The 27,297-nt window shown below is 39.8% G+C and overlaps 1 protein-coding gene across 12 annotated transcripts in view; it reads right to left on the bottom strand.

Moving 5' to 3' along the window:
• The window catches only part of CSNK1A1 (casein kinase 1 alpha 1), a 48,449-nt gene extending 24,922 nt beyond the window's left edge, over positions 1-23,527 (bottom strand). For 5 of the 12 annotated variants that reach the window (XM_025292434.2, XM_025292436.2, XM_025292435.2 and 2 more), the window contains exons 1-2: positions 22,861-23,527; positions 22,139-22,245 (exon numbers count right to left, since the gene is read on the bottom strand). In XM_025292434.2, coding sequence (XP_025148219.1) covers positions 22,139-22,245; positions 22,861-22,983 — 230 coding nt within the window. In that variant the 5' untranslated portion in view covers positions 22,984-23,527. The remainder of the gene's footprint in view (positions 1-22,138; positions 22,246-22,860) is intronic. The other 7 variants (XM_006041022.3, XR_003111345.2, XM_006041023.4 and 4 more) reach the window with 6 other exon arrangements.
• Positions 23,528-27,297: the final 3,770 nt, after the last annotated feature.

Below are 27,297 nucleotides of genomic sequence, written 5' to 3'. Positions count from 1 at the left end.
TTTTCCTCTATTTAGCTGATGACCCCACTTACTGACTACATTGCCCAACACAAAATAATGCATAAAGAGATTTTTTTCTGTCAAGCAACCCACTGTCCCATTAAGTTAGTACTTGTGTGGCAGCCTTAATATGCTTCTTAAGCAGGGCAGGTGAATTCTCTATCCATCCACCATTAATTCCTGTAACTGTGGGCAAGTTTCTAAACCTCACCTGGTCTTACTTTTTAATTGAAAAAATGAAGGAGATTTTTATCAGTCATTCCAAAATGTTTCAGAGAGTAAATATCCGTTTTATTATAACTCCTGTTCCACTTCCTACCAAGTTCTATTTATAAGGAGTCATATTTTTGCTTAGTTCCTGATTACAGAAAATAATCCTATTACCACAAGGATGACATTCACTTTTTATTGGAAGGATCATGCTTTAATTATCCATTGCTATATTTCTGTGGATACACATTTATCCCCAATAACTCTAGGAATATCAATTGCTAATTTCAGAGACTCCAAGGATTAGGAATCACTGCAGTAAGTGATTGCAAGTTTCTGTATGTCTCTAGATCAGATAAGGGTGGTTTCCGAAAAATACACACTATCATTTTTATTTTAAACTTAGCTAAATTATGAATTTTGCTTGAGGGAATCCCCTGGCAGTCCATGGTTGGTTGGGACCCCTTGCTTCTACTACAGGAGGCATGGGTTTGATCCCTGGTCAGGGAACTAAAGATCCCACACGCTGCATAGTGTAGCCAAAAAAAAAAGAAAACCACCACCAGCTTGGAAAAAAAACTGGCTTTTATCTAAAATGTAAACAAACAAAAGAGGAAGCTATTTTAAAGCTGTACTGAAGTGATGTCTTTAAAAACTCTAATAAGAAACTATAACTGGATTTACCATTTGAAAAGTTTACATGTTTTAAAAAACGTCTAGTGTTTTTGTTGTTATTCAGTTTCTTGATCATGTCCGACTCTTGGTGACCCCACGGCCTGCAGCACGCCAGGCTTCCCTGTCCTTCACCATCTCCCAGAGCTTGCTCAAACTCATTCACGTCCATTGAGTCAGTGATGCCATCCAACCATCTCATCCTCTGTCGTCCCCCTCTCCTCCTGCCCTCCATCTTTCCCAGCATCAGGGTCTTTTCAAATGAATCAGCTCTTCGCATCAGGTGGCCAGAGTATTGGAGTTTCAGCTTGAACATCAGTCCTTCCAATGAATATCCAGGACTGATCTCTTTTAAGATGGACTGGTTGGAGTTCCTTGCTGTCCAAGGGGCTCGCAAGAGTCTTTTCCAACACCACAGTTCAAGAGCATCAATTCTTCGGTGCTCAGCTTTCTTTATAGTCCAACTCTCACATCCATACATGACCACTGGAAAAACCATGGCTTTGACTAGATGGTTTGATTTAGGATTAGCACTGACTGGTTTGATCTCCTTGATGTCCTATGTAAGTGTGGTCCCATATTCAGGTCCAACGAATATTATCCCTAGAATTTTATGTAAAAGGTCACAAAGGGGCTAGACTTAAAAAACGCACATTGTTTCCTACACTTTTGTTCCACCTGTTCCTGAGGATTACTTTGCAAACAGGAAACATGAATAACTACCATAAAACACACAAAGAGGAATTCATTTTCACATGTCTTTGCTGAAAAAGATAGCCTGGCTGGGAAAGAGTTTTTTTTTTTTTTAACCTTACAGAGATTGTGCCCACTAGCCTAAGAAAAGCAACAGAAGTGCCAATCTGCTAATGTCTGAGATTGTATCTAAAACCGTGTTCAAAGCTTCTGTAATTTTCTCTTTTCAATCCTTTGTTTTCCATACAAGAATTCAACATTCTTCACATTCATTCCAACATTTACTTTGAAGAAAAGCTCTCTCAACACACAAAAAAGGTCACAGTTGGTGGGTTTTTGGAGGGTGAGGGATAGGGGTGGAGGTGGGAAGAGAGGGGTAAAACAAAACAAATAATAAATTGAAAAATAAGTGATAAAATGAAATACGGTTATGTTCTCCTTTCCTGCTTCCTCAGTTTTGTTTTCCTTCTCTTTTTTTATCCTTTCTGTACTTAACTGCAGAGGCAAATCTGTGCTGGGAAGCTATGAGGAACTTCAAAACCAATTCTTAACATTATAAATATCCAATACTAAGAATTATGTCAGATTTTTAATATAAATCTAATTTAGCTAGGTTTTAAAGAAAAAGAAATGACTCTAATCAAGAATACAAAGTACAGAAAATGCTAAGGAAGTGAGGGGAAGTCACTAAACGTCAAAGGCAAAAGAGAAAGCACAAATCAACTCTCATAAGACTACATCTCACAAGCACATCAACAAATTTGTACCAACAGCTTCCTAACAAAATTACAATAAAGTAAATTTTACAAGCATCCAACCCAAACTACAAACCTGACATGTCAAAGGCACAAATTCATACTTCGCATTGCCATGTCATCACCTAACTTCACAAAGTACTTTTTGAGAAGTCATATGCAAAGTAGGCCTTTAACAGAATACTCTCAGAATAATTAGAAACAAGAAAAATCAGATGAATTTAGAAATATACTTTAAAAAAAAAATCAAGTCATCAGGTATTTTTCTTCTTATTGTTTTAAGTGTATGAGTTTAAGCCCTGCTGGTTCAGCAGTAAAGAATCTACCTGCAATAAAGGAGACGCAGGAGACTTGGGTTTGACCCTGTGAGGAGAAAATGGCAACCCATTCCAGTATTTTTGCTGGGAAAATCCCATGGACAGAGGAGCCTGGAGGGTAAGGAATATATAACTAATTTCTCAAAACCTAAGACCTCACACCCTCCCCTGTGCAATCAATTCATCCAGTCCTTATTACACACAGATTAGGCATCACCTGTGCAATCCATCCAGACCTTATTACACACAGATTAGGCGCCAGGAACAGTCTTCTGCTTACCCAGATCATACTCAGTTTCTACCTTCACCTCCATGTTTTCCTTTTATTCTGAGAGCTTCTAACTCTCCATTTTCAATTGCAACATCCTAATATCCAGCTGTCAGAGAAATCTTCCTTAAGTAGCCTGTCTCACACAGATCTCTCATTTCACAGAATTCTCATAGCCACTGACTACTGCTTGAATCCAAGACCTAACCCCTAAAAAGTACAAATATTCAGGTATTGTTACTCTGGTGCTTCTCTCTCTCTCTCCACCTGGTAACACAGGGCTTACTGTTTGTTTTTCCTAAGTCTTCACAGAACCTGGGTAATGAGCAAGCACTAACCTGATTCTCTGAGATCATTTAAGTTTGCAGACTACCTGAAACACACCAAAGTGAAAGCCTCACTCCTGTTTCTGCCTTCAACCAGAAACTCAAGGTCCTATCTTTAGACATTTTTTAATGTATATAACAATGTGTTGTTACTAAGTACATACACTATGGTAAGAGGCTTCCCTGGTGGCTCAGAAGGAAAAGAATCTGCCTGCAATGCAGAAGTCCTGGGTTTGATCCCTGGGTGGGGAAGATCCCCTGGAGAAGGGAATGGTATTCTTTAGTATTCTTGCCTAGAAAATTCCATGGAGAGAGGAGCCTGGAGGGCTACAGTCCATGGGGTGACAAAGAGTTGGACACTGAGCAAATGACACCTTCACTTTCACTTCACACTATGGTAGTGTGCACATTGTAGGTAACTCTGACAATTTATGAGATTAAAAAAAACTGGCTTGATTTGGACCTTATTTAGTTTCAAAACATGTAGAAGAATCAAATGACTTAATGGATGAAAGTAAAAACGAAAGTACAAGGTCTCATTTTCTGTTTCAAATGTCTTTAGACTCAGTGTTGCCTGATCAATCAAGGAAAGAGGCCAGAGAATGAGCTTGCAATTCAAAAAAATCATCATTACTTACTGAGAGCATTAAGAAAGGTACCTTAAGGTCTGACTAAAATTCTAGCAGAAGGCAAGGTCCATCTCTGATTTCATCTTGTTCTTCTAAACCCCTATCTAAAGTAATTCTAGCTAAAAAATTAAGACACATGTAAAAAGCACAAACCTAAGATGACACATGTACAAGTCACTGGGGCTGACCAAAATATGCTAAAAGAATTCAGAAAAGCAAAAAACAAAAAACAATGGGTTGAACTACATCTGTCCAAAGAAAGAAACCTAGTGAAAATGGTCTATTACCAGTCAGATCCTGAAGGAGGGATAATATTTCGATAGGGAAGGTAGAAAAGGATGTCTTAAGCAGGCGGCAAGAAGAGACACAGGTTCGTATAAAGGGGAGAATCAAGGTGACTGATACAGACTCTTGAATCCCAGGCTAATGTGCTTTAAATTTTATAGATAACCGGGAAAATATCAGTAGGGTACGTCTAGGACCTAATATAATTAAGTCAATATTAAAAGCTGGCCTTGGTATCAGTATGCAATATGGAACCTGGGGAGTAAAAGGAATGACAATGACATGAAGACCAATTAGAAGATATGGAGCTAAGGGTTTCTTTCTTTTCCCTAATAAATCTCTACAAAAACAGAAGTATCTTAAAAAAGAATGAAATTAAATATTTTAAATATTGCTGAGACCCAACGACTTCCAAGAATAGTAAACCAGTGTAATCATCATCAATACTCAGTTCAGATTAAAGCACCTAAATATGTTCCATCCCTTTAACTAGAACAATAACAACAGGAAAAGGAACATTTGTTTAACGTAGGCCTTCTCTTATGGCTTGATTAGTGTGATGGCTAATTTTGTGTGTCAACCTTACTGGGCTAAGGGATTCTGAAATAGCTTGTAAAACATTATTTTGGGGTGTCTGTGAAGTTGGCTCCAGAAGAGATTAGCATCAGAATGACAGGCTAAGGAAAGAAGATCACTCTCCCTAAAGTGCAGGACCTGAACAGAACAAAAAAGCAGAGGAAGAGAAAATTCCCTCTCTGCTAGCACTGAAATAATCACCCTCTGCTCTCAGACATCCATGCTCCTGGTTTTCAGATCTTAGGACTCATCTGGGACTTAAATCTTTGGTTCCCCTGGCTCTCAGGCCTTTAGGCTTGAAGCAGAAATGCACTACTGATTTTCCTGGGCCTCCAGCTCATATAGACCACAGGTCCTGGGACCTCTTGGCCTCCAAGATTGTGTAAGCCAATCCCTCATAATAAAACTCTATGTATAATACAAGCATATCTTTCTTTATTGCTCTTTGCAGCTTTCACTTTTTTTTTTTTAAACAAACTGAAGGTTTGTGGCAACCCTGTCTTGATCAAATCCACTAGCGCCACTTTTCCAACAGTACGTGCTCACTTTGTGTCTGTCACATTTTCATTATTTTGATATTTTTGTTATTATTATATTGTTGTGGTGATCTATGATCTTTATTTTTGATGCTATTATTGCAAAAAATTACCACTTGCTCAAAGCTCAGATGATAGGCTAGCACTTTTCGGCAATAAGGTATTTCAAAATTAATACACATACTTGCCAAAAAATTTGTGTGACTTTGCTTTATTGTGGTGTTCTGGAACTGAACCTGTAATAACTTTGAGATATGCCTGTATATAAGATTCATCGGTTCAATTCCTTTAGAGAGTCCTAATATAATAGGAAGAGCCATTTAGTGTCTTGTTCACAACTCTGTATTTCCAGCATTCAGCACAATGCCTTACAAGCAGGAAATACTCGGTAACATTTGCTGAATTAAAAAATAAAAAGCTGTATTAGAGGTTTTAAGAGGCTAGGGTACACCTGACGTGGCAGATGAGAAAAACAAAGCAAGGAATAAAAAAAAATACTCCCTGTACTAAAAGTATAAAGTCACCAGGAAGCATCTACTCATCTTTGACTCAAAGAAGCCAAATAATAAGTAAAGTGGGCCTTGGAAAGCATCCCTAAGAACAAAGCTAGTGGAGGTGATGGAATTCCAGTTCAGTTCAGTTCAGTTCAGTCGCTCAGTCCTGTCCGACTCTGCGACCCCATGAATCGCAGCAGGCCAGGCCTCCCTGTCTATCACCAACTCCCAGAGTTCACCAAGACTCACGTCCATCGAATCCGTGATGCCATTCAGCCATCTCATCCTCTGTCGTCCCCTTCTCCTCCTGCCCCCAATCCCTCCCAGCATCAGAGTCTTTTCCAATGAGGCAACTCTTCGCATGAGGTGGCCAAAGTACTGGAGTTTCAGCTTTAGCATCATTCCCTCCAAAGAAATCCCAGGGCTGATCTCCTTCAGAATGGACTGGTTGGATCTCCTTGCAGTCCAAGGGACCCTCAAGAGTCTTCTCCAACACCACAGTTCAAAAGCATCAATTCTTCGGCGCTCAGCCTTCTTCACAGTCCAACTCTCACATCCATACATGACTACTGGAAAAACCATAGCCTTGACTAGATGGACCTTTGTTGGCAAAGTAATGTTTCTGCTTTTTAATATGCTATCTAGGTTGGCCCTAACTTTTCTTACAAGGAGTAAGCGTCTTTTAATTTCATGGCTGCAGTCATCATCTGCAGTGATTTTGGAGCCCAAAAAAATAAAGTCTGACACTGTTTCCACTATTTCCCCATCTATTTCCCATGAAGTGATGGGACCAGACACCATGATCTTCGTTTTCTGAATGTTGAGCTTTAAGCCAACTTTTTCCCTCTCCACTTTCACTATCAAGAGGCTTTTTAGTTCCTCTTCACTTTCTGCCATAAGGGTGGTGTCATCTGTTGAACTATTTCAAATCCTGAAAGATGATGCTGTGAAAGTGCTGCACTCAATACGCCAGCAAATTTGGAAAACTCTGCAGTGGCCACAGGACTGGAAAAGGTCAGTTTTCATTCCAATCCCAAAGAAAGGCAAAGCCAAAGAATGTTCAAACTACCACACAATTGCAATCATCTCTCACACTAGCTTTATTTTTCTGGGCTCCAGAATCACTGCAAATGGTGACTGCAGCCATGAAATTAGAAGACACTCCTTGGAAGGAAAGTTATGACCAATCTAGACAGCATATTAAAAAGCAGAGACATTACTTTGCCAACAAAGGTCCATCTAGTCAAAGCCATGGTTTTTCCAGTAGTCATGTATGGATGTGAGAGCTGAACTATAAAGAAAGCTGAGCGCCGAAGAATTGATGCTTTTGAACTGTGGTGTTGAAGAAGACTCTTGAGAGTCTCTTGGACTGCAAAGGAGATCCAACCAGTCAATCCTAAAGGAAATCAGTCCTGAATATTCATTGGAAGGACTGATGCTCAAGTTGAAACTCCAATACTTTGGCCACCTGACGTGAAGAACTGACTCATTTGGAAAGACCCTGATGCTGGGAAACATTGAAGGCAGGCGGAGAAGGGGACGACAGAGGATGAGATGGTTGGATGGCATCACCGTCTGGATGGACATGAGTTTGAGTAGGCTTCAGGAGTTGGTGATGGACAGGGAAGCCTGGCGTGCTGTACTCCATGGGGTTGCAGAGTCGGACACAACTGAGTGACTGAACTGACTATAAAGTGACAGTCTTAACAGGGAAATGTCTTTTCCTATACCATTTATCTTTCCATCTTTAGATTATCAAATGAGTCCTCACTGAACAACTGAAAGTACAAGCACTGAATTAGTGCTGCTGCTGCTGCTAAGTCGCTTCAGTCGTGTCCGACTCTGTTGGACCCCATAGATGGCGGCCCACCAGGCTCCCCTGTCCCTGGGATTCTCAAAGCCACAGCACCGGAGTGGGTCGCCATTTCCTTCTCCAATTTTCATAGCATATACATTCTCAAGACACTGTATCTCAAACTCAGTCTCTTGCCAACTCATCATCATCATCCAACCTTTACCTTCCTTCTTATGAGGGTAGACGTTAAGGACCTGGTCTAGTACAATCTCACTCAACTCTAAGTAAACAAGCTCGAATTCCCCCTTTAGGTTGTTACTGCTAACAGTTCCAATCACCCTATTCTCACGTCTGAATTTCTTTCAATGTTCCTATATATTAAATTTTGCCTTTCATAATATTATAAAAATTATAGACAGTTCTTCCTGTCCTTCAATAGCCCCCAAATTACCATGGGCCAAAAAAATTACCTACAGTCAATTCTTGTGCATCTTTTTCTGTATCTTCCTTCTTGCTTCTCATCGTAATCATGCCTTGTTGCCTTTTCTTTCCATGTTTTGTTTTTGGTGTGAGTGTACACCGGGATTAACAATTCATTTACGACAGTTAAGAAAGGCACTTCCTACTACCCCTGTCCTCCTAAATTGCCAGAATCCAACAGGAGGCTGCCCTCAATTCTCAATTTAAATTCCTGAGTCTCAAGAGTTACCAGTCCTCCTAGTACTACATTCAATAGTTGATTGAAAGGTAGAACCATCTATGAACTTCAGTCTTAAGACACTGTAACTCCTTTAACCTAAAACTGTTAGTACTTATAATGCTCTATTTTACTAATGGCATTTTTCATCACAAAAACAGAACCACAATGCACCAGTTTGACTATATATTTGATTCATGGTAACTCTTCAGCCTTTCTGAAAGAGAACCAGACACAGGACTTAATGTGGGGCATCTCCTGATTTTCTATTAACTTGGTACACAAGACTGTTGTGTAACTATCATTCTCCGAAAGGTTCTCTGCCCTTATTTGTTCCTTGGATTAGTGGCTTTCATTTTACTTTGAATACAAGACACCTAAAATTTAATAATATAAACTTCTTTTGCCTTCGAAACATCAATCTATTTCCTCTTCTCACAATTTCACATTTAAAACACAATTCATATTTCACAAGTTCAGTAACACGAAATTTTTATTCACAATCCTTTGGACTTACAACTGCAGAAATACCTTTGAACTGGTTTGAGATCCAGAGGATTTTCACTAGAGAATGACACTCTATGCTGCTATTTGGCTACTGCAAAGAACTGGAAAATCAAGTTGTTTTTTCACTTTGCTGCACCGCCACACAGGCAATTGGGATCTTAGTTCCCAGACCAGGGATGGAACCACACCCCGTGTACTGGATGTGCTGAGTCTTAACCAATGGACCATACCAAGTAAGTCTGAAAATCAGGTTTAGTAAAGAAATTTAGACTAAAGTTTAGATAGAACAAAAGAAACAGTTTTAGAGGTAGATATGATGATTTCAAGAAATTTTAGATATTAATTTTATCTTTTACTTCACTGAACCTTTCCCAAAACTTCCCCAGGCCTTTAGCTGGCTAATTTTCCCATCCTTACAATCTCACACCCATGGGGGAGGATATTAACAAGCATGGAAGTAATTTAATAAAAACTGAACAAGACTAGAAGGGGAAAAGAAAACAGTGGATATCCACCAACTGGGACCAATCCTGCATCAAACAAATGTTTTTTATTTAGCCACAATGACCAAGAACTTGGGCTTCCCTGGTAGCTCAGCTAGTAAAGAATTGGCCTGCAATGCAGGAGACCCCGGTTCCATTCCCGGGTTGGGAAGATCCACTGGAGAGAGGAGAGGCTACCCACTTCAGTATTCTTGGGCTTCCTTGGTGTCTCAGCAGGTAAAGAATCTGCCTGCAACGTGGGAAGCCTGGATTCGATCCCTGGGTTGGGAAGAACCCCTGGAGAAGACAGCGGCTACCCGCTCCAGTATTCTGGCCTGTAGAATTCCATGGACCGTATAGTCTGTGGGATCACAAAAGTCGGATACAACTGAGCAACTTCCAGTTTCACCAAGAACCTGCTCAAACAAGTTATGTGTGGGTGGGTGGGAGTTGGAGTCACTAGTTTTGCATCAGGAGTTCTAAATCTTTTTTTGTTGTCCTGGACTCCCCCTCGCCTCCACACCTTTGTCTAATGAGGCCTACTGATCCCTTCTCAGAGTATTTTAAAAGCATAATATGTAGCATTATAAAGGAAACTAATTTTAGAGCGATTCAGTTACCATAGAATTACTTTAAAATCAATCTTGATATAGTAAAATACATGCTCTTTATTAAAGTACTACATAATATAATTTAGGGGCAGGTCTAATCAGTACTATAATTTTGAAGTATGATGGGAATAAAGACTATTTTGAGATTCACGCAACAATGTGATACAAAAATATCTGTGATTTCTATTGGTGACAAAGCCACAGGTACTGTCTAAACTAGTGAGGCACTTGAAAATAAACTTTGGAATTTTTTTTCATCCAACTCACTGATCTCTTGAAGGAAAGAATGATATCCCTGAACCAAGTTAAGAACCCTGTTCTAAACAGATTTTTTTTTTTTAAATTTCTGGTGGTGTTGGGTCTTTGTTACTGTGTGCAGGCTTTTCTCTAGTTGCGAGCTGGGGCTACTCTCTAGTTGCAAAGCGCAGGCTCTGGGATACCCAGGCTTCAGTAGTTGCAGCTCCTGGGCTCTAGGGCACAGGTTCAGTAGTTGCGGTGCTGGGGCTTAGTTGCTCTGCGGTATGTGGGATCTTCCCAGATCAGGCATCGAACCCATGTCTCCTGTGTTGGCAGGCAGATTCTTTACCACTGAGCCACCAGGAAGCCCCTCTAAACAGATTTTTAAGGTAAACAGACTGTAGATTAAGATCTAAAACTTGTGCAGCACGTTTCACTCAGCCAATAATAATGTCAACTAAGATGATTCATTTTCCTTCTTCATCCTAACCCTCTTACCTGCTACTAACCCTCTGCTGACAATATGACCCCTAAGATCTTTGAATTACGCTGTAAGATTTCCATTTCTCAGTCTTCCTGTTCCTTGCCCTCTGCTTTAAAACATGCATAGACGTTCCTTAACCAGCAAATTTTTAAAAACACAAACAAATGTGCCTTGATACTTGAAAATACTAAGTTCCTGTTCGTTTACCCGTTCAACATTTATGGTGGCTAACTAGACAAAACCAAGTAATTTTTGCTCTCATAGTTTATACTACAGTCTGTGTAGGCAAATGATGAGAGAAACTGATGGTGAAAGGTACAAATTATGGGGACCCAACCAATTTTTTAGAGGGAAGCTTTAGGGAAAACCTTTCGATGAACAAGTAAAGTTGATTCTTGAAGCATAAACAGAAGATGGATGGGTAAAGAGGTGGGGAGGGGTTAGGAGTACACACTAAGCTTTGTTATTCACAAGAAACTGAAAACAGCCAGCATTGTTGGTACATAGTAAGACAAGATCACCCTATTTTCTTCTTCACAGGTAACTTGTTAAAAATCTAGTTTGTATCTGCCATCTTACTTTTTTTTTCTTGGTTCCCTGTATAATGGTTATCATTCTCATCTCATCATACTACCCAATATTATATTTCAAAGATCACAAATGGTTCTTGCTGTCACTGCTTTCTCTAGCCTTGGATACAGTTGTACTGGAAGACAATATGTGAAGAACTGGAACCTCCAGGGGAATACAAGTATTAAAATATACTTTTCCACTGGGAAGTAGGACAATACATCTGTAGTTTTCACAATACCAATTATAAACGGTTGATCAAATCTTTTTTAATAAGCAAACATATAGAAAGTAGACAAGTGGCTATCTAGGCCTAATAGGATATGGAGAGTAATCACTAATGTGTTCAAGGTTTTTGGGGGACAGGAGGGGATGAAAGTATTCTTTAATTGTATTGTGATGGATGGCAGCACAACTCTGTACATATAGTAAAAACCAATGAATTGCACACTTTAAGTTGATGATGCTTACATATATAGTCTCACTAAAACTGTTAAAAATCCTTTACTAAAATCTTCTCTTCAAGTCTGATTCAATACTTATTAAGCAGCTGCTATGTGAGTGACACTGCCAAAAAGGGTGCCAAAAGCATCTGAAGGTCTAGAAGAACTGGTGACAAGTACAATATAAAAGCAACAATAAAGTAAATATGAAATATAGAGGAGTTAAGTAATTTATTCAGAAAAGATAAAAGGGAAGGCTTCTTAGAAAAGTTGGCATCTGAGCTAAATTTTGAAAGATGCCTTTCTACATAGTCCCCTAGTTTCAGTCACTCCTCTACAGTTTTGTGGTGCCATTTCTCGTCCCTCCCCCATTACATACACCAAAAAAGCAAAGTTTCATATACAATAAGAAACTCCAAAAATCTGGCCTCTGCCTGTCCTTTAAAACTGGCTTCCACTGACTGTAACATACCATTATGGCAACTCTCCTCTTGCCTTGATTAACTTTGCATTTCCACCAAAGAATTCAGTCCTTACCTCTCAATTTCCTGTCTCTACTATCACTTCTACACTGATCTTGCTCAGATCTAAATAAACACCAGTCCTAATTCCCTAGCTGAGGTTTAGGTCTGTATCTCTGCTAACTTAATTATACAAGAGCTAAGCCTGGGATATCCTATCAGCTTAAACTCAACATGTCCAAAGATATAACCATCAATGCTACTTACAAAATATCAAAATTAGGCCCCAGAGGGATTTCCCTGGAAGTTCAGTGGTTAGGACTCTGCACTTCCAATGCAGGGGGCATGGGTTGGATTCCTGGTCAGGGAATTAAGACCCTACATTTTGCATGGTGCAGCCAAATAAAAACAAAACAAAATTGGGTTCCCTTTTCCTTCTTCCTAAATTAAATTTCAAATTCTTAAGGCTGAAATGATTTACCTCCACTCCTTAAGAGAAAGTATGAGAAAACACACATTAAAGTCTTAGGGTAACTAAGTCCGGAAATCAAAGTATCTCTCAATACACTATTTAGAGACTAAATAGTGTACCATTTTCTTTAGGGTACTTTTAGCAATATAGGAATCATTTGTATTAAAGACAGTTTTACATATAAAGATCTAGAAGAACAAATAATTTTGGCTGGATGAAACATTCCCCCTCCACACACACTACATTAATTAATTTGCTTAGTAAGTCCTTCGTTAAGTAGATTATATATTTTAAAAACAACTCAAATTTCTCTATATTAGCAAATGAACACATACAAAAAACCAACGATTCCAAAGTCTGATATAATCTTTTAGAAGAAGTAATAGAAGAAAGAACACAAAGTCTGGGCTTGATATGTTAACACAAGTATAGTAAAGGGGAAAATGGAAGAGGCAACACAAGTTACTAGAATGATCTAAGCTGAAAGAAAAAAGTAATGTATAAACGCATGACTATCTTTTCATAAATTAAATTCAATGTAAATCTAAGCTAATAATATAGAACTATGCAACGTGTACTTATAAAAATGCCCTTCAGTGAATAAACAAATAAAAAGTGGCTCAATAACCAGCAGTTGGACTTGAGAATGGAAAGCTGGCTAAACTCACAATATATGCAATATAATGAAAAGAATAATGACTCAATCGATGGCCAAAAACACAAGTTCCAGTTCTTCCTTTGCCATTTTCTTACCTGCATAAGCCATTTTTGCTCACTGGTAAACATTTTTATACTTATCTATCAAGAAGTCTCCTAATAAATAGGAGATTATAAAAGCAAATATAAGGATTACTTTCATTACAAAAAGCAGTTGCCCAACAGTTATGAAATAACAAACAAGACAACAGCATCTCCTACAACAGTCAGAGCCCTCTCAGAAAAATAATCACTAATTACCCACAACAGCTCAAAACAATGAAGTGTCAAAACCTCAGCACAGTATTTCTCAAAGGGTGGTTCTCTGGTCTTTAGCCTGAATTATCTGAGGTACTTTGTAAAAATACACTAGCAAGGCCCATTCCAGTACTGGTCAAACAAATCCAGGGGTGAGGCAGAAAACTTTACATTTTAAACAAGCTCTGAATGTAATTACTATGCATGGCTGATGTTTGAGAAATGTTGACTAAGCAGGATTCACAAGGAGACATAATGGGGTCTCTGCTGACCTCTCCAATCAAGGCAATCTCTGGATAGCTCAGCATGCTGTCTGATGTTAAGGAAAGGTTATGTCCTCACAGTATGAAATTTAGATCTCTCTGCCACTAACTTTCAGCAAGGGACAAAGTCACAACTATATGTCAAGCACATGATATATATTCAAAAACAATGTAGGTCTCACAAAAATTATCTGTTCACTGAAATGTGCCCATTATCTGAAACTGCATAGTACTCACATATACATGTATTTGTTGAATAAAAGAAAAGAAATGTTTGCTTATTCTCTAGAAAGTACCGTAAAGTTCACTGACACTCTCCAAGAAAAGAACTTTAATTTTCAGAGAAAAAGCCAACATCACTCCCTTCCTTAAGAAGGATACAAAGTATTAATATTTTGAAGGCTCAAAAAATGAAAACACTAGGTTTTCAGTAAGTAGACATATGTGCTCAGATGCTCAGTCAGGTCTGACTCTTTGCGACCCTATGGACTGTAGCCTGCCAGGCTCCTCTGTCCATGGAATTCTTCAGGCAAGAATCCTGGAGTGGGCTGCATTTCCTTCTCCAGGGGACTTTCCGGACCCAGGGATCAAACCCAAGTCTACTTTATCTTCTGTATTGGAAGGGAGATTCTTTACCTGCTGAGCCATCAGGGAAGCTTAGTGGTAAGAATAATTTCAATCAAGTGAGAACAAAAAAAAGCAAAATAAGGAAAGTATGCAAATGAAAGACTTTGAAAATTTGGAATTTGAAACAAAATTTACAAAAACTTCATGCTACCACTTTCCAACAAACAAGGCAGTTTTAAATCAGATCGCATCCTCCCCTCACCATAAAAGCCACCTTACATGTAGACAGAATAGTCTGGCAGTGTAAGAAAGTGTAACGGGTAAGTAGTACTCAGAGCAGCCTCCAGAGGACCTGAAATATAGGATAGCCTCAATTTCTGGTTAATTTGCAAACACTGTCATTGCACACTTAATGCTGGCACAAATGAAACATGTGATATATACCATGTATGCTTAGTCACTGTCACCATCTTGCTTCCTTAAAAAAAAAATTCTCCTGTAGAAAAAATTCCAAGTTTGAGCCAAAAGAAGTTCCAAAAGGCCAACAAACCACTGATAAATACTGAAGCTGACAAAGGCCCACATTAGCAAGCCTTTACTGTGAAATTAACAGACATTAGCATTTTGATCGGAGAAGGCAATGGCACCCCACTCCAGTACTCTTGCCTGGAAAATCCCATGGACGGAGGAGCCTGGTAGGCTGCAGTCCACGAGGTCACTAAGAGTTGGACACGACTGAGCAACTTCCCTTTCACCTTTCACTTTCATGCATTGGAGAAGGAAATGGCAACCCACTCCACTGTTCCTGCCTGGAGAATCCCAGGGACGGGGGAGCCTGGTGGGCTTCCGTCTATGGGGTCGCAGAGTTGGACACGACTGAAGAGACTTAGCAGCAGCAGCAGCATTTTGATATGTCAGTATCTCTACATCAGGATTCAAAGCTAAATCAACCAGTACAGCCATGTTTCCATTTGTTCACTTAAGAAATACTAGCTTTGGTCCAGTGGTTAGGAGTCTGGGCTTTCACTGCGGGGGAGCCCAGTTTCAATCCCTGGCTGGGTAACAAGGATTCCGTAGGCCGCATGGTGTAGCCAAGAAAACCCCAAAACTAAATTAAACTAGAAGTCATACCCTCAAATCAATTAATTCAAAATATGAGGTTAGAAGCCAGGTGTCAATATTTTTTTAAAGTTTTCTAAGTGATTACAACGTGCAACGAAGTTTGTGAACCACTGATACTGTTGAGATAGTAAAATCTATTCAAATATCACATTAGCTTTGTGACTTTAGGCAAACTAACTACTCTGACTCAACTTACACAATTCCTGTAATGATTAAATGAGACCATGGGCAATGCCTGGTATTGGTTCTTTTTTTTTTTTGGCACGTGGATGGATGCCACTAATTTATATAATGCATTTAAAAAAACTCAAGACCGAGATAGTCTTACAAAATCCCTTTTTTAAAGGAAAGCTGACATTCATGATAGAATTCATTCAAGGGTCAAATCTAGATGACACCACAGACAGAACCTAAGTACTGACTCTCAATATAATGCTCTTTCCATTTCCTTTCTTATTGAGGATCAGAAAAATAAAATATAAAAATAAAAATAAGGATCAAAATGTACCATCCAACTAAACATTTTTCTACAGCACTTCTGAAGTTCCTATTAAACATACCCCACTGATGACTATCAGACAAGGAAAAAGCAATATTTTAGTTATTCAGAGGAGGAAAATAAGTAAAGATCTCAACTGCCACTGAGTATCACCAACCCAACTCAGTCATCCTTATTAGGTTAGTATACATCATGGTGATAAACATATTACTAACTTGTAGTTGTACATACTGACAAATCAACATCAAATCCAGAAAAATAACGTTAAAATAATTCAAAAGGCCAATTAAAAAATATATAAAACCTATGTTGTCACAAAATGTCGCCTACCAAGGATTAGCAGTATTAAAAAAAATGAAATATTCTTTGTCAATAAGGAGTGTGGGTTACAGTATATGAATTTGTCAAAACTTATTCAATGATACATTAATCTATATATATATACTACACTGTATGAAAATTACATCTCATTAAAAAGATTCCATTAAGACAAGGGTCAGTATATGTTATTACTAGTTTTTTCACAATTTTCAAGAGCCACTTGTATCATATAAAAACAGTACAGAAAACATCATTTAGACTAGGTATTCATTTATATTATGAAAGCTATTAAGATGTTCATTTAGCTTCAGAAAACATTCTGTTAAAACTCAAGGACTGATCTTAAAAATAAAATGGAATACAGCTTCCCTGGTAGCTCAGTGGTAAATAATCCACCTACCAATGCAAGAGACCAATGCAGGTGTTGCCTCAAAGAAACTAAGCCTATGTGCCACACACAACCACTGAGCCCACATGCTGTAACTACTGAAACCCGCCTGACCTAGAGGCCATGCTCCACAACAGAAGCCTGCACACCGCAACTAGAGTTAACTCCCAACTCTCAACTAGAAGAAAGTTTACCTGCACAGCAACAAAGACCCAGCACAGCCAAAAATAAATACACAAAATTACATTTTAAAAAAGAATAAAATGGAATAAGTTAAAAAGATTAAATGAGTTAACATTTGTTTCAAATTCAAATTCTCTTGTACAGACTTCTTGACATTGAAGTTTCGGATGACTCTGCAACTCCATGAACCATAGCCCACCAGGCTCCTCTGTCCATGGGATTTCCCAGGCAAGAATACTGGAGTGGGTTGTCATTTCCTTCGCCAGGGGATCTTCCTGACTGAGGGATCAAACCCATATCTCTGGCATTGGCAGGCAGATTCTTTACCATGAAACCAGCAGGGAAGCCCCACAGATTAAGTATACTCAGAAACAAAATGACCTAGCTCTAAAAAATGACTAAAGCCAAGGCAGTAAAATCCACGGACTATACAAATGTTTACAAGTATCACTCCACTTTAAGATACAAATCAATAACGTCCATTAAAGTTCTCATCCAGCAATCCATGGACTCAAAAGGAAGAAAAAGGGTTATAAGAATTATAAGGATCTAATGGGCTTCCTAGTGGCTCAGAAGGTAAAAAATTTGCCTGCAATGTGGGAGACCAAGGTTGTATTCCTGGGTCAGGAAGATCCCCTGGAGAAGAGAATGGCAACCCACTCCAGTATTCTTGCCTAGTGAATCCCATGGAGCCTGGCGTGCTACAGTAACACTTTCACAACTGAGTAACAGTGCAAACAACAGGTTACTTACATTTATCAGTTTTTCTGTATGAGACCAAATGCCATAAAGGAAGGAGGCACAATATAGGTCTGCAGCATCAAGTGAAAAGGTGTGGGGTATGTACGCAGACATAATTTGATCTTGACATAAAGGTAAAAACTGCCCCAAGAAAACTGTAAGTTAGGAGACATCTAGTAAGAAGTACTGAAGAAGACTCAATAGTCTAATCTGTATCATCAAGTGTGGCTATTTCTCAAGTTTCATCCAGCTCCAAATGCTATCTAAGCATCATTCCATTATTCCATTACTAGAAATCCAGCATAAGCCAATATAAGTACCTTTAGGATATCACAGATTTAGTATATCACAGTTACTCTATGGATTTAGTTACTCTATGAATTAAAATCACATTTCTCATGAATCCGGTGATCTGTAACATTATCTCTCTAACAAAGACATACCCAGTGTAGATGTCATCTTTGTTCTCTGATAACAGTATTAGAACTTATTTACAGGATATATGCTCAGTGCCAAAAAGCTAAGATTAAAATTTAAGCTGCTTTTAACGCTGAACAGTAAGGATTAACTAATACTTTACAAATATCTCCCAGGATTTCTGACATTCAGAGAGGGCAAAAAAATAGGGGGGGGGAGGGGTTAAAAAAAAAACCCAGACAACCAAAATTATCCTATGCCCTTTCCCACCTTCTTTATCATATTTTCTATAAAAGTGTACCCCATTAATTTACTTCCTCCTAAATAGTAACCGATGGTTTACCTGATGCAGATAGTATTTTCAAGGTCCTGAGTGGTATCTCACTACTAAAATATCATTCAAAGGTAAGATCTAGACTAAACACCAAACTGTGATGAAATGCTTTCTAGCTACCATCATCTGAAAATAAATCTTAAAATTTCATAGCCACAAGTCCTAAGATCAACTAGGCCAGTAACTTATTTAAGTAGGGAAACTTGTTGAAACAAAACCCTACTTGGGTTTTCCTGGTGGCTTAGTGGTACAGAATCCTCCTGCTAATGCAGGGGACACAAGTTCCATCCCTGGTATGGGAAGATCCCACATGTCTTGAAGCAATTAAGCCTGCATGCGGCAAATGCTGAAGCCTACACTCTTAGAGCCCAGTGCACCGCAATAAAAGACGCTGAAGTGAGACGCCTGTGCACCGCAACTAGAGAGTAGCCCCTGCTCACTCCAACTGAAGGCCTACGCACAGCAATTAATGAAGACCCAGCAGAGTCAAAAAAAATAAAATAACTGCTAAAGACAAAACAAACCCTACCAAAAAGCTCAGTGTGCAAAATTTTTTCCAAGAGAAGAGTAGGAAATTCTCCAAACTTTTCTTTCCAGCACACTTCTACCCCAACAAAATTAGAAAATTACCAACTTAGTAAAATCTTCTTATTTCAAAAAAGAGGAAACTGATATGCCCCAAAAGATTAAGGGACTGACTGACCCCAGATCACTCAGTTAATACCACATGGCAGATTTAGAGAACATATTTGAAGTGAACAACAGATTTGAATTCAGTTCAAAGTAGCACAAAAAAAGGAGGGTTGTAACAGAAACACAGTAACTTAAAATGAGCTCCCAGAGGTCAATTCACAAGGCCCAAAGGCTTTTAGTTTCTTAAAAATATCTAGAGACTGAACACCATCCTCCCCTTCTTGCTCTTTATACTCACTGGATGCTGTGCTTCTGCACAACAGATCCCTTAATAAGGTCCTTACAAACTAAGGACTTGATAAGGCAGATATGCTATAATATATAAGCCTGGTAATTGTCAGCCTTTCTTTTAGAATATCCCATAGAATCTGAAAACAACTTCCAGGGTGAGGGTTGATTGAGGGAGGAGGTAGATATTAGTGAGGTCTAGAAATTTTGGTGTCAAATTTCTAATACAATGGGGAATAGACTGCCTTATTTAATAATAATAAAAGCTAATAACCAATTTAACTTAGTATTTCCCAAGTAAATATTTATTGAGTGTATTTATTGGGCTTCCCAGGTAGTGGTAAAGAATCCGCCTGCCAATGCAGGAGACACAGGAGACACAAGAGACGGGTTCAATCCCTGAGTCAGGAAGATCCCCTACAGCAGGAAATGGCGACTCGCTCCAGTATTCTTCTCTAGAAAATTCCATGGACAGAGGAGTCCATGGGGCCGATAGAGCCAGACATGACTGAGCAACTAAACACAAACACACATGCGTATAGTTAATGTTATTTCGGAAATAGTGGGGAACAAACTAAGCAGAGCAGATGTTGCCACCCAAAATAAAGAAAGCTTATGCATAAGTCTTTCTTATCCTTCCCACATCAGTGGACAAACAGTTCTCTCTCATACTTTAAAACCAATTATCCACTTTTTGTTTCTATGTACCTGGACTATACCACTCCTAAAACAAGTTCACTCTTTCCTCACCCTCATTCAATAACTACATTCTGCTTTAGAAACTACTCCCAGTAGCCAGACTCCACTGTTGGACAGCCTCCCTGACCAGTTCACCAACCTTTCTTCCTTAGAGTCAGTCAGATCCTGAAATCCCATCTCCTCTCCCAAGAAGTCTTAGCTTGAAAGTCAGGTTAATCTCTTTAGCTCCACCCAGTTTGTAACTCCACAATTCCCTCTGCTTTCAAGTTCTGAGAATTTTGCTCACAGGTCAATTTCATTTATTTATGTGGGTAATCACCATATTAACTACTGCCCTCAATGGTGTATAAGTGCTGTTCTTAAATAAAAGCTACCAAATAACACTGCACGTACTTAATTTGGAGCTAGCACTGAAAATGCCAGATATTTATTGCTTTTGTGAAAATCATTTTACATTAAATTCAACCTGATTTGTGAAATTTATAAAACCTCCCAGCCTCAAAAGCATTAGGTCAGAGAAGCCAGACACAAATGACCTCATACTGCATGACTGCATTTCCATTTAATTCTAAGAAAAACTAGTAATGGGAAGTAAATCAGCAAGGGCCAGGGTGGAGAGATGAAAATATATGCAAAAGGATAAGAAATTTAAAATTCTTAGGCTAACACAAATTTTTTTATTCTGTGACGAAGAAAGATAGTATTTTACTCAAGGTTTTTCATTTTTCCACAGCAGGGTTTTTTTAATGGATGAGAACCATTAAAAATCTCAAATCTGATCATCTCAGATTTCACATTAATCTTTATCTTGTAAGATAAACCTGGTATTTTCTTCCTAATAATTTATTCTGAGTTCCAACCAATAGAAAATTGTATCATTCAATTTCTCCATTAAAAATGTTTATGACCATTGAAAATTTTTTTAAGAATGGTGTCTCTCTGGTTGTTTTCACATCAGAATTAATGTATATAATCCAGTTAATTCAAGATTTGAAGAATAAAAGCTAGGATAGTAAAAGAGGCTACAGTAAATACCATTCCAGTTAATTCTCCACTATATCTGGATCTTTTTGCAAATGTTATTATTAAATAATTGTTGGGAAAGGGCTGGGTCTTAAACTGTGTTTTAGTCTTTATCCTAGAAGATATTCTTTAATCTTAAAAATCGAACTATTATAAAATCCTTTAATAATTTAAAAGGACCCAATGTCTTCATCTGGTCATCATCTATTCTTACTACTATTTGCCTTCACTAATATCTCATCTCCAAAAAAAAGCTACAATTTCCCAGAGGTGAGGAGTTACTGACCAAGTAACTCAACAGGTTAAAGTTACTTGTCAAACTGCGGTTACATGATTAAGCTTCCTTTTAATACAACTGAGTCAATTTCAACATAGTGTTGCTCAAACTGCCTTTGTCATTTCCCACAAAATTTCGTACACAGACTGAAATGCAACAAACATTACCATTCTTTACAGAGTTAATTAACACTTCTGGAAAAGACTATGAGAGATTTTGCATAGTAAACTTAATTTCACATCTCATTTGCTGCAGAGATCACAAACAGGCTGTCACTATGCCATCTCTTTCCTTGAACCTCACCACTGCCTGCGGCTTTATTCTAGGCTTTTCAAAGGTTTAATCAACTCGGAGCCGCCGAAGAGGGAATCCAGGAAGCATAACTTATGAACCCAAGCAGTAAAAAGGGCAGGAATATGTGGTTGAGTCACGTCGTTCCGCCATTTTCTAAGCGGAGGAGGAAGACATGTTGGAACAAAAACACAACAAAAGAGCAGCCATTTCCAAGCCAGCTCCAATAGCAACCCGAACTGGCCCAGCCCGGTCACTTCGGCACCCTCAAATCCACTTCGCTGGACAAACCTAAGGAACAGCTGAGCTGAAAGAAAGCAGTAGGCAACCCTTCCGCGTTGGGATCAAAGATGACCCGCATACTTTTCACTGCAAATGAAAGCCTCGCGAAGAATGACGGAAGCTAAACGGAGCAGAGTGTTAACAAAAAACTGAAATCCTAAACTAAGTTGGCAAACTAAAATTTACCGTGATTGTGGTGACTTACGCTTCACAGGAAACCCAGGTAACTCAAATGCCAAGAGCCGGATTCAGCTGGTCCCATTGCCTGCCTCTTACACATTTTCTCCCATTCTGTACTTCCCTCAGAAGATCGCCTGTTCGCTCAAGGATTCTTACCGTATGTGGGGGATGCCAACCCCACCTTGAAGAATCTTATAGAGTTTGCTCTCGTACAGCAACTGGGGATGCCTGGCCTTCTGGGATTCTAGCTTCACTGCCACCTCCTGCAGGGGAAAGAGGGGATGATGGCATCAATAACCTTATGGATTCAATGTCACTTGGGAAAAGAGGGGGAAACATGAGCACATCTCCAACTCTCGGCTAGAAGGTGGTGAGAGGCTGGGAAGAGAAAGATCTCTATAATTATAAAACGAGGCAACCAGCCTCAAAGGCCTCTTCAGGGGGCAGTGACGAAAGCGGCACGTCCTCTAAAGTATAAGAAAATGATTCATCCAGAAAACGTAATGAGGGTTATGAGCAAACCAGGCGATCGGGAGCTGGCCTAATGGGAACAAGAACCCCAGTCAACTAAAAATACAGGAAGAAAACGAGGGGATCCCAGAAATAAGATTTTGTCGTTCTCACCTTAAACGACGGGTTTTTAAAAGTTCGATTAAGGTATATTTTTAACAAGCTAGGAAACTTTCTAGTACACCCAACCTTTCTCTCGGGTTCTTTCCTTTTAGGGAAAGAGAGCGGGGGAGGTTCCTAAGACAGGAAAACTGGCTCCCTCTGGACTTCCCAGTGCGTGAGTGCGGTGGGAAAAGGCCCGAGAGTTCGCGGGGCGTGGGAGTGAGGACAGGCGCAGCGTAGTCGTGAACCCCACCCCAGGTGATTACCTCGCCGTTGGTGATGTTGATCGCCAAATAAATGTCCCCGAAGGAGCCAGACCCGATCTTCCGTACCAGTTTATATTTCCCTCCGACAATGAATTCGGCCTTGGAGCCGCTGCTGCTTGCCATCCTGAGAGACGAAGATGGAGGCTGGGGCTAAGCCCCGACACCTCTAAGGGGAGGATGGAGGCCTCTAGGGCTCGACCACGGAAAGGCTGTGGAGAGCGGCAGGAAACAGAAAACGATGGCTCTTTTTCGGCGTTACAGGGCCCAGAATCGGCCAAGGGGAACCTGATCACCGCTGCTGTCAGGTTTTTTGGCCAGGCCGCAGATTGTTGAAGGAGTTCTCGCGGTTACCAGGCTAAGCCACTTGTTTCTGGCGGCCGCCGCTGTCCTGCTTTCCCGGCGACGCCGCGGGCTGGAAAAAGAGAGCGGTGAAGCTAGGGCGGCGATACCGCTGCCACCACTGCCGCCGGCTCCCGCCCGGAGGGACCCCTGTCACTCCGCCGACGCCGCCATCTTGTTACTCCGGCTCCAACCAACACAAAATGCCCCCAGTCCCCGGGAGCCGCTTCTTCACAGCGCAGAGCACTGTGGGAAAGGGATCGCGAGCGCTAGCCCCGGAGGGTCGACAGCAAGAGGGAGGGCGGAACCGGATCCGTGAGAGTCGCGGCCCACGCTCTGAACGTCACTCCGTCACCGCCCAATTGCGCACGCGTACTGCAACCCTGCTTCCTGCGCAAGCGTGCTGTAGTCTCTTCTCATCCCCGCCCGGGGCCCATTTCCACTTCCGGTCGTCGACTTGCGCTGTGAACTACCTGTTAGTCACCTCAGACCCGCCTGGTTTCTGAAAGGCCTCGCGGCCCCAAGCCTACAGAGCATATTAGGGAGGAGTCACCTTCATTTTTCTTGGAAGATGGTGCGTCAGGCCATAAGAGTTGGGTATTGACCTTTGAGGCTCTTTTTAACCTTTTGATCTTTACTGGGGCTACTCCCCCCAACCGGCCCATTCCAGTTCAGTATCTCTTTTGAAAGAGGCTGTCGCCTCTGGTGGAAAGAAAGAGAAAAGCAGGCCTGTACGGGCTGGTTCAGGGTTTGGTGTTTTACCAGTCTAGCTGAGGAGTCTTACTAGAATTCTGCGCTTTAGGGAGAGTTGGGTTCCCTATTTTAACAGAGACGAAAAGAGGGAGAGCAGGAATTAACCCTGCCCCTCTAAGTCTTTGTGTTGTTTACCCGCTGATACTTGATACCCAAAAGGGGGGAAAATCCGAGTAATGTTAGTGGCCAATACATAATCAATAGAAAATAAGATTTAGAGCCGTGAAAAAACTTGCACATACAAAGGTTATCCTCTTCGCAACCCCCACCCCGACAAAGAAACGTGGAAAAATCGTATCTTGGTCTTGTTGAAAACTGCACAGTCTTGACCGAAAAACAGGGTAGAAATAACTTCATTATAAAACTGACTACGTTTAAAACTTTACACAATAAAATTTTTTTACTAAAAATTGGTCAGAGAATCAAATCTTGAGCACAATTTCGTTTAGAAAAATTTGAACTGGGAAAATTGGGCTTGGTAGTAATGATAATCCGAAAAGAAAGCTGCATAATGGTGTTTCATTTGCAATATGAATCAAGCCCTGATGGATGAGTGAATCAAAGCCTCGGTTGTGAAAACTTACATAGAAAATCTAAAATTTTGTAAAAACGGACAAAAATGTAGACTTAGTTGCAGCCTCGCTAGCTGATCAAGTAGTAATGGGGTTCATCCTGGAAGATATCTTAAGTGGAATTCCTACATGGTATTTTATTTCTGGCTTAAATATTTGTATTCATAAAGCTCTGACCTAAATGTCTTGAATTTGATAACGGAAAAAAGACTAAGATTTAACGTGAAGTTTTCACACTAACAAAACCCAAGCCACCTGACTCCCAATTGAGCACTGTTGGACAGCCTCCTTTGGTGATTCTAAGTGTGTCTGGCTTACTTTAAATTCTCTGCTGTCAGGATTCTGGTGTTTGTTTTTAAGTCAAGTTTAAGCATCCTGAATTTTTCAAGTTTCCAAAGATAGCTATTATTCTGCTGATTTTTTTACCACAGCCATCCAAAATTTAATGGATTCCTCAGCTTGAAGAGTTCCCTATATAAGGGGTGGAGTATACATTTAAAGAATTTTTTCCCCCCAGTAGAGGGGACACAAATGCTCAGCTGGGGGTTGGGGCATAAGGATATTCGTGAAGTGGACCAGATTAGGGATTCCTAGAGGTCTCTGTGTGGACAGGGGCAAGTCTAACAAAGTTTTCCATGAGATACCTAGAAAACAGCAAGATAATGCATTTTTTCATTTATCTAATTTCAAGTTATGCTTCTGAGATTTTATCTTCTTATGTATGTGTTGTTAAAGTGCCCTTTTATAAAATGGTCCTGATGGTAGATGGTTGTTTTGTTAATATCCTTGTTTGGCAAAACTAAATGTTCACACTTGATGTCTGCCTTACCCCACCCCCTTTTTAAACCTTTTATAAGCTTTTGAAATGCCGAGCTCTGGGACTCCCTAGTCTAAATAACTTTTAGAAGGCCTTTCACCTGGAGAGTCTGTTGTTTTATGTGTATATTTGGTGTGTCTCCTCACTTGTTTCCTGCCTTCTGTAATCACTATTCCAACACTGACACTATCCAGCAAAATGTACTGGAATACTGCCAGTGGTTATAGCCTTTTCAGATGTGATTTCAAGTGAAAATCTTAAGATTTAAATTTATTAGGTTAAGAAGGGCAAAAGTTGGGGTTTTTTAATGTAGAAATGGAAGTTTTAGGTGTTGGCTACGAATTCAGCCTTCTCCTAAAATGAAGTGTTGTTTGTGGTAACTTTCAACCTCAGTAATTGAAGGATTACCTGTTTGGGTGGTATTTTAGTTACAAATAAATCATTCTGTTGTTTTGAATCAGCAGTAGTTTTAGCGTAATAGAGGAAGTCTTCTACGGTGTGCCAAAATGTAATTCCTAACTCCTGGGTCAACTGAATTCACCAAAAATATAGTGTAAAGTGGGCTACCCTGGTGGCTCAGGCAGTGAAGAATTTGCCTGCAATGCAGGAGACCCAGGTTCAGTCCTTGGGAAGATCCCCTGGAGAAGGGAATGGCAACCCACTCCAGTATTCTTGCCTGGAGAATTTCATGGACAGAGGAACCTGGTGGGCTACGGTTCATGTGGTCACAAAGAGTCAGACACCACTAAGTGACTTATCACTTTCACGTTTTCATAATTTAAGACCTTGATTGAAATTTTTGAGATCACCTATTTCAATAATCTTTTTTTTTGCCCATGCCATGAGTGGGACCTTAGTTCCCTGACCAGGGATCAAACCTGTGCCTCCTACAGTGGAAGCATATAGTCCTAACCACTGGACAACCAGCTAATTCCCAATAGTCATATTTTTAAATGTTTTGCAATCTACACAGTGCTTTCACACATATTAGTTGTGCCCAACTAGGATAAATTGGCTTGCCCTACATTGTACAGATCTTAGTGGCAAAGGAAGGATTAGAACCCCAACCTCTAACTGAAAGAAAAGAATTGAAAGGGTAGAAAGTGAATTGGAACAATCATGCCCTGGTGATTGATTTACTTCTGTTTTCAGAGAGATGGCCAGATAAATTGAAAACTTTTTTAAACCACAATGTTTATGCAAAGGTCACTGGTAACCAGAGTATGTTTTAAGTAAAGTGATAAAGATAAGCATAAGAGGTGTAGATTGCTGCAGTAAGAAGGAAAGAAAAACATAAGGGCAAGGGCTTCCTGGTGGTCCAGTGGCTAAGACTCTGTACTCCTTATGCAGGGGGCCCAAATTCAATCCCTGGTCAGAGAACTAGATCCCACATGCTGCAACTAAAGATCCTACATGCCACAACTAAGACTACTGTGCAGCCAAATAAATATTAAAAAAAAAAAAAAGGTGGGGGCAACCTGTCCATCTCTAGGGTTGTTTGGTACCAATAAGTAGAAAAATGGAATGGCTTAGAATATGTCAAATGCTGCTTCAGGTGTTTTAACTGTTACAGAGCTTTGTGTATAATCAGTATCAGATAAGGGAGTTAATGAGGTGACTGGACACTTGAGAACATTAAAAATGTCTTATTGGATCTATTCAGTCTTTTTTCTAGTCTATGACAATGGCAGCAATTTCTGTCTTCCTTTCTGGTCTCAGTTCCTATTCTCCCCTTCTGCATTATTCACAAGCTTTTGTGAAAGTGTATAGCTGCATCTATGATAGCAACTTCAAACACTTTTGAGACTTTCTGCAAACATTTCTTTTTATGGCGTTCAGTTCAGTTCAGTTCAGTCGCTCAGTTGTGTCCAACTCTTTGCGACCCCATGAATCGCAGCACGCCAGGCCTCCCTAAATTTATCTCGATTAATTTAATTCTTTGAACACATCTGTGCT

The sequence above is a fragment of the Bubalus bubalis genome, chromosome 9 (assembly GCF_019923935.1).
Source record: "Bubalus bubalis isolate 160015118507 breed Murrah chromosome 9, NDDB_SH_1, whole genome shotgun sequence".
NCBI classification, from domain to species: Eukaryota; Metazoa; Chordata; class Mammalia; order Artiodactyla; family Bovidae; genus Bubalus; species Bubalus bubalis.
The sequence above is the reverse complement of the archived record's forward strand: the minus strand, read 5'-3'. Positions and strand labels throughout refer to the sequence as shown.